Below are 7,437 nucleotides of genomic sequence, written 5' to 3'. Positions count from 1 at the left end.
CACATATGAAGGTAAAAGTTAAATGTTTCTGTGAGTTTCTAATAATCCAGAAAATAATACCAATTTTGGAATGGAAGTGCCTCAAATGTTGCTCTAAGTTGTTCTGCTTCATATCATTATTCTACTCAGCAGCTGTCACATTCTGTGAGGGAGGGAGAATGTGATGTAGACGTCTAGACTGAATGAAAACGCTGAAATCATGAAGTAGATTTTCTCATCTAGAGGAAATGCAAGAAAGCTGCATTTTACATTGTTTATTAGGAGCAAACAAAGAAGGTAAGGAGGGAAGTTTTTTTTTCAGTTGAGGGTCTATTACAAAATCTGAGCTATACAAAAGGGAAAAAGACTACGTTTAAACTCATATTATTGGTAACACCAAACCCAGCCCACCACATTTAGTTTAGCAAGGGGGACAATAACGCAGGGCACCCCCCAAAATCTCTGGGAAATCAATCACGCATCATTACATCAGCCGGGCAGCAATTCCTGCTGATAAGGAACGCCTGCTCCCTGTGCTCTGGGAAAGGCCGGGATTTATCGCTTTTCAGCCCGCACACCGGGGGGACAGACCATAACTTCATTCTGCCTGCCGCCCGCCCCCCGGGCGATGCTCCGGCCTTACGGCCCGTCCCGGGAGCGGGATGGGGACGGGGATCGGGATCGGAGCCTTTGTGCTGCCGCTCGGACGCCGCCGCAGCTCTGTGGCAAAAAGTAGTCCCGTCCGCACGGGCCAGGGCTGAGCGCATCGCAGGCGGCGGAGGGGGCGAGGGGAGGCAAAGTAGTCCCGCTGGAATGCGGCTGCCCCCCAGCTCGCCCCGTCCCTGCGCTCGGGGGGTGCCGTAACACCGCTCACCTCCCTCCCTTAGGGAACCCCCCCGGGCCGCGCTCCCCGCCGGGGTTCGGCCGGCTGCGGAGCTGCCGGGGGTGTGCGCGATCCCGCCCGGGAGAGGGGAGCTGCGCGCCCCCGCCCCTCCGCTCCCGCCCTCCCCGACGGGAGCGGTGCCGGGGGGCGGGCGCTGCGCCGGGAGCCGGCCGGGCACGGCGCGGGAGGAGGAGGAGAAGGAAGAGGAGGAGGAGGAGGAGGAGGAGGAGGAGGACTGTATCCCTGCGCCTGTGCGCGCCCGGCGGAGGCGGAGGGGTGGATGGGGGAAGGACCGCGGCGGTCGCGGTGAGGCGGCGGCAGCAGCAGCAGCCGGCATGGAGGGCAGCGCCCGCTCCCGCGGCGGCACGCCGGGGCCGGTGGCCTGCTAGGGACCGGCGAGGGGGCATCTCCGCGGCCGCCCTTCCCCGCCTCCCGCCCTCCCCTTCCCCGCCGCCTCCCCCGCCCGCCTGGAAGCATGAACTGGCAGCGGAGGTGCTGCTCCCCGCCGCCGCCTCCCCGCCGGTGAGAGCGAGGAGGGAGGGAAGATGGGGGCCGTCCTGCGCAGCCTACTCGCCTGCAGTTTTTGTTCCCTGATGCGAGGTGAGCGGGGCGGGCGGCGGCGGGAGGGGCAGGGGGAAAGTTGCCGGGTTGGTGGCGAGGGGCCATGTTTGGGCGTGCGGGAGGGGAGCGGCGAGGCCTGGCTGCCGGCGGGGCGCGGGGCCCGGCGCGGGGGCAGTGCTCCCTCCCTCGCTGCCGGCCGCTGCCGCCTCCCCGGCGGCTCCTGAGCAACTTCCCGAGCCGCGCCGGGAGCAGCCCGCCCTGCCAGCGGCCACCGGCCGCGTCCCGAGCCGCCCCATTGTTGTTTTCAAGTTTTGCCTTTTTCTTTTCTTTTTCCTTCTTTTATTTTTTAAGGATCCCTCTAAACTATCGCACGCTCCCGCCGTGTCTCTCTGCGAGCCCAGCAGTCCGTGGGCACCGGCGGCTCTGGGCAGAGCTCGGCCCCGCCGGTGCCAGGCTGGTCCCGCTGTGCCCGTGGCCGGGCTGGTCCCGCTCACCCCCCGCGGTTCCATCGTGCGGGGAGCGCGGAGCCCCCGCGGGCTCGGCTGCGGGAGCGGGGAATGCCCGGGAGCCGCTGCTGCTCCGACCCTCGCCCCGCAGCCAGGGCAGCAGGGAAGGCTCAGCTCTCGGCTCGGCTGGCGCTGCTGTGCTGGGACTTGGGAGAAGTTTGTGTTTCTCTGGTGAAACACCACGGATGTTCATGCAGCTTTAAAGGAGCAGTCGAGTGCCTTACGAGGGGATGTTACTTAAAGTAGCTGAGAATTTTGCTCCAACAAAATTTCTTGTCTTACGGGACACACTCTGAAAGAAAACAGGATTTTTATTTATTTATATATTTTTTAAATGCTGTAGACCTAACTACAGTAACTATTATCTGTGTTCAGTCTTTCTGGGAAGAAATCATCTGCGGTGCTTGCATACATGATGTTTCTGTTTACTTGATTTTGACTTTTTTCATACTAGATGAGCAAGAGATTGATTGCTAACTGTTAATCATCCACATTTTGATTTAGAGAGTTCCTCTCCATTAGAGTGTTTTGAGGAAAGTTAGTCTAAAGGTGGTGTAGGTTGAAGTAAGTGTTCAGTCTCCAGTTGCTCAGTAATCTGGAAAACAAAGATTTTCATCTCATCCATAGCCTTTTTTTTTTACCCTGTGCATCTGTTTGCCATATTGTATCCTGTTTGCAGAGATACAAATATACTTATTTAAATGGCATGTGTAACTTTTCATACTTACAATGTGGCTGTTAAACCCCAAATTTTAAAAGTTAAGTTGGCTCTGGAGTATAGGGAGAAACTGTTTCCTGATTAGTTTATTTTAATAAGTAACAATCACACCCATGCTTAATATTTGTATCTATTTGGCTTTAATTTGATGTTCAGTCTAGTTCAAATGACAGCACAGAAATAGCTGTTGTTTGTGATGTCACAATATTGTTACAGTCATTTTTGCAAATTAACCTCAAAATAGCGGTATGTGCATCTGCAAATTTTTGTATATTTCATGCTTAATGGGACACTTTAAAGAAGCATTAAGTCTATAAATCATATGGCTGTCATCTCTTTTCTCGTCTCTCACCTCTGTCTATTGCCAAGGACATTTGTATCCCAGCAGCATTTCTGTTTCTTCTGTGTTCATGGTGCCCTGCTGTTTGATTGCCTACCTGAAGTTGTAATCCTCTGTTTGTGACATGACAGTAATTTTCCTACTGTCTAATTGTTACTTTAGATAGAGATAAACAGCAGGAACAGCTGAACCGTGAAGAAACAAAAATCAAATTTTAATGCACACATCCTCCCTAATAAACAGCATCTGTGCAAGAGGGGTAGGTTGGAGTAAGATGTGTTGAGTTCAGGAGAGGTGTCAGCAGTTCCTTAATGAGGCAGAGGCAGTGCCAGCATGAGTATGAATAAGCTTATACATGAAAGTAGAGTTGAAGTTAGGAAGTTCACTGTTTAGTTTGTGAATTCAGTGCTGTAGAGGATGCCAGGCTGACAGTGCTGGAGACAGAAACTCAGCAAATGTAGTTGGTGTGTGTTTGTGGGTTGCAGCATCCTCTCTGCTTCCAGAGCCAGCCTCCCATTCTCATAGAAAAGGCAAATGGAAAAAGGTTTATGACAACTGACCTATTACTCTGAAGAAACTGTGCTAGACTTGCTTACCAGCCTGGAAAGGAAAAAATCAGTACCTGGAAATGCATAAGGACTTGAAGAAGTATAAAGCTGTTACTGGCTAGAAATGGATGCACAGGGCGAGGCACCTGTCTCAAAAATCATCCAAGGACTGCAATAAACCAGATCCCACTGATGTTGTCAGGGCAAGTGTTTGAATTTCTGAGACAGGAGGTTACCATTAGGACAGCATGCTGTGGAGGTTCTGTGGTTTGGGCTTGGGGTTTTTTTTTAATGTTCTAGCTGCTAGAAGAAAGATGTCCCTGGTCTCTTCTCTGCCCTTAGCCCATGATTTGATTTGGGAGATTTGGCTTCCACCTCTCTGACCAACAGTGAAGCCACTCCCTCAGGGTATTCCAGAGGAGTGGAGTTAGAGCTGCTCCATGGCACTCAGAGGTGTTCTTCAGGACAGCTCTGAAACCAAAGAGAGAGAGAATTGTTAGATAACTCTCAGCTGCAGAGAGGCAAAAGCAGTGTCATCACATCTGTAAGGACACTACAGATAACTGTGGAACTGAGATTTCAACTTTTTTAAAAGTAATAAATAGAGTTCTTCCTCCACCAGTGTTCATGACTTGCTTTCTTCCTGAAATAGCTCTCCAGTCAGCATGCAATTGCTGCTTTGTTTTGGCTTTAAACCCTGATCATGCAGGCAGTGCATAAAGCTCTTGCTTGAATAGAAATCTTATAAAAGACATTTGTAAAAACCTACTGAATGTTACAGACCTCTGTGTTTAGGGTCAGATAGTGAAGAAATGAAAATGTCTTTTTGGTAATGGGTATTTTCAAACTATGCTTTCCTAGAGTTCAGAAGAAAGTTTGTTTGAATCCATTATTATTGTTGTAATATTGTTACTGTTTAAATTGATTTTAATCCATTGTTTCTGTTTTCATAAACACATCCTTGTTTTTTTGTGGTTTTTTTTTTTAGATCCATTTGCGTGTTGTTTAGAAGAGTTTAATGTTCAGAACTTTGCTAAGTGATGGTGTGTTCGAAACTTTGCTAAACTTTGGTGCTGTGTGCACATATTTTTCTACCAGAAATCAGAGAAGGGGATACAGAGTAGGTTTTTACTCCTGAAGCACTCAAGTTGGAGACCAAGTGTGGCATTTCCAGGTCGAGCTGTGTTTTTGCATTCAGGTGAAGGGTCTCTTCACCTAGAGACTGTGCAATACTATGGCAGTAGGACTTGGAAATATAATTTTTTAAATAATCATAGTCTATTTCTTCTCCCAAACTTGAATCAACAATTTTCTAGTCATGTTTCTTCATTGTATGATTCCTCAGAAATCAGTGTGCCCTTGTCTGCCATTTTCCTCTTTCATCTTTTCATAGAATAGTCTAAAATTAGTGTGATCTAAGTTGTTCCAAAATCCACTATTAATTTTACAGTACTTTCAATTGCATCTCTGTGATACAGTTTAGTAATCATCAGATTGCTTTAGCTTTTATTTAAAAATGAAAAATTAGGACTTAAAAAGTTTGATGGCAGTTTTTACTGTCTTGGAGGTAAGGTAAAGTAGCATTTTTGACAAGATATAGGGAAGTTCTGGTCAGGGGTTTATGCAGGTAAAGGACTTCTTGTATCCTTCAGCATGAGTTATATGAAAGTATTCATGTGGAAAGCTTTGTTTTTGTTTCACAGCAATACTGGTTAGAGGGGCATGAACTGTATTCGTGTTTCCTTTTTCCCTAAAGAGTTGCTTCTATCTGCATTCCCAGAGTTCTAGGTAAGGAATTTGGCTATAAGCAATAGAATATGTAGAAGGGCTTTGTTTCTGTTTTGTTTTTGGTTTGTTTTGTTTTTAAGGATTGGGCATATAGGAACCTTTCAAGCTCTGTCTTTGGGAGCTGGAGAAATCTGATTCCTTTGGACATTTGCAATTCACCTTTATGATGATGTCGCATTTCAAAAATGCCAGCTTCAAAAATATCTGCTGCAGTGCATGTAATATGGGATTTACTTTTTAGTTTAAACCAACTACAGTGAAGATATTTGTTTTTCCCTCTGAGGGAGTAGGCTAAGGCAGGAAAACAGGGACAAACTGGTCTCTGTTTCTGATTTGTCACCATTCATCTCCTCTGGTAGCTGGTCTGCAGACTTAAATACTGTATTCTTTGTCCCCCACATATTTAACCTCATTAATTTCCTAAGAAATCTAAAATACTTGGGTTGCTTTGCTGGTGCTATCTTCCAAAGCTACTTGTACTGTAGGGAGGGGTCCATATTACTGTTTGTGATGCCAGAAATGTACCTCATTTAGTTTTGGAACTAAAGCTTTGTTGGACACTCCTGCTTCTGGCCGAGCTGGTGACTCTGCTGGGTCTGGGAGCCTGCTCAGCTCCTTCTCCAGTCCTCCTGCTGGGGAGCCCTCATGCTTCAACCCCCTCACCTGAGAGCCTTGGGCAGAATTTAGGTTGATAAGGAATTTCCCTCAGGTGGACTTGTGCCAGTCAGAGGTGCAAGTTGCTTAGAAAGATGTGGAGGGGGATGCAGCTGCCCTGCAGGCTTCAGGGATGGTCTGTTCGTGTTCACAGTTGGTGCTCCCCACTTAAAACTGGGCCCTGAAGTTTTAAATGCTGTGGCTATTGGTGTGTGCACATGAAGTTTGGGATGGGCCAGCAGCCAGTGATTACACTTCTTCTGTGCCAAGCACTTTGTACTGATGACTCTTCCAAAGTGTAACTGCTGTTCAGTGAACGAAGTACTCTCCTAATAACCTTTAGTTTTTCAGCTCACACATCAGGTGTGGCTTCAGAGTATGTACCACTTGCAGAGCTACAGAATGCACAGTGCTCCAAACAAAGAGGCTGTGTCATTCTTTTGTGGTCATTGTCCAAGGCTTGAAAGGGGAAAGCTTTGGATCTTTAACAGATTATACATAAATGCTGGGTATTGACACCCTAAATATTAATCAACCTTTTCCAATTTATATATTTACCAGGCAAGCTGACAAAGCCTTCATTAAATTCTCTAGATATCCTTGTAGTTGATAAATATTTATGTCAGGACATTCACAATGTGAAAGGCTTGCTATTTGCTCCACGTGGACTAACTTACTCAGAACACAGTGCTTGCATTTGCAAGTAGAAATGATCTTGTTGTCATTTCTGCTTTTGGATATATATTCTCTGGTGAAATGGTTATGAAAATAGGGTGGGGTTTTTGTCTCATTATTATCTTGCTAGAGACCTTTTGATTTCCATGTAGTGGGAGCAGCTCCCCACCAACTTTGAAATGGAGTCAAACATACCAGTCTATGAATAGAAAGAGAATGCTGCTAATACCTTTGTCTGTAATACCTTATTCTTAATAGACTTTTAAGAAACTAACCAGTCAAAGTCTAGGTTAAAAGAGGCAATGCTTTAGTTAGTAAAACTTTGCTTCCTTTGCAAAATGTTATATAAACTACTTGGAGATAGAAGCATGTTAGTTTAAAAGCTGGAATGCCTTTTGAGCTTCAGTATTTCTAAGGAGAGAACAATAAGGAAACGTTTTTAGTATAAACAGACATGGAAAATGGCAACATTCATACAGATTTTTTTAGTATCTTGTTACAGGATCGCATTACCTAAATAGAATTACTCCCTTGTGATATAATCAATGCAGCAATAATGGGATTATAGTGTTAACTCTGTTTGAGGGCCATGTGTGAGTTCTTGATGTCCAATTTGAAAAGTAATCATATTTGAGACAGAAAATTTTAATCAGCTAGCTATATAATTTTGCATAATCAAAAATGCTTTGTTTTCTTCTCTATGATACCTTTATATTTTTCCTGTTATTCCTCCCCTCTCTGCCCAGTTAGTTCCCAGAGGAAAAATGCAGTTTGTATGTAGTGTG

General features: G+C 46.1%; 1 protein-coding gene across 3 annotated transcripts in view; it reads left to right on the top strand.

Moving 5' to 3' along the window:
* Nucleotides 1–1,124: 1,124 nt before the first annotated feature.
* The window catches only part of LRP6 (LDL receptor related protein 6), a 119,474-nt gene continuing 113,161 nt past the window's right edge, over nucleotides 1,125–7,437 (top strand). For 2 of the 3 annotated variants that reach the window (XM_077178256.1, XM_077178255.1), the window contains exon 1: nucleotides 1,125–1,462. In XM_077178256.1, the coding sequence (XP_077034371.1) occupies nucleotides 1,408–1,462 (55 nt within the window). In that variant the 5' untranslated portion in view covers nucleotides 1,125–1,407. The remainder of the gene's footprint in view (nucleotides 1,463–7,437) is intronic. The other variant, XM_054631398.2, reaches the window with a different exon arrangement.

The sequence above is a fragment of the Agelaius phoeniceus genome, chromosome 5 (genome assembly GCF_051311805.1).
Source record: "Agelaius phoeniceus isolate bAgePho1 chromosome 5, bAgePho1.hap1, whole genome shotgun sequence".
Classification (NCBI taxonomy): domain Eukaryota; kingdom Metazoa; phylum Chordata; class Aves; order Passeriformes; family Icteridae; genus Agelaius; species Agelaius phoeniceus.
Note: the sequence above shows the minus strand (reverse complement) of the source record. Positions and strands in the feature narration are given on the sequence as shown.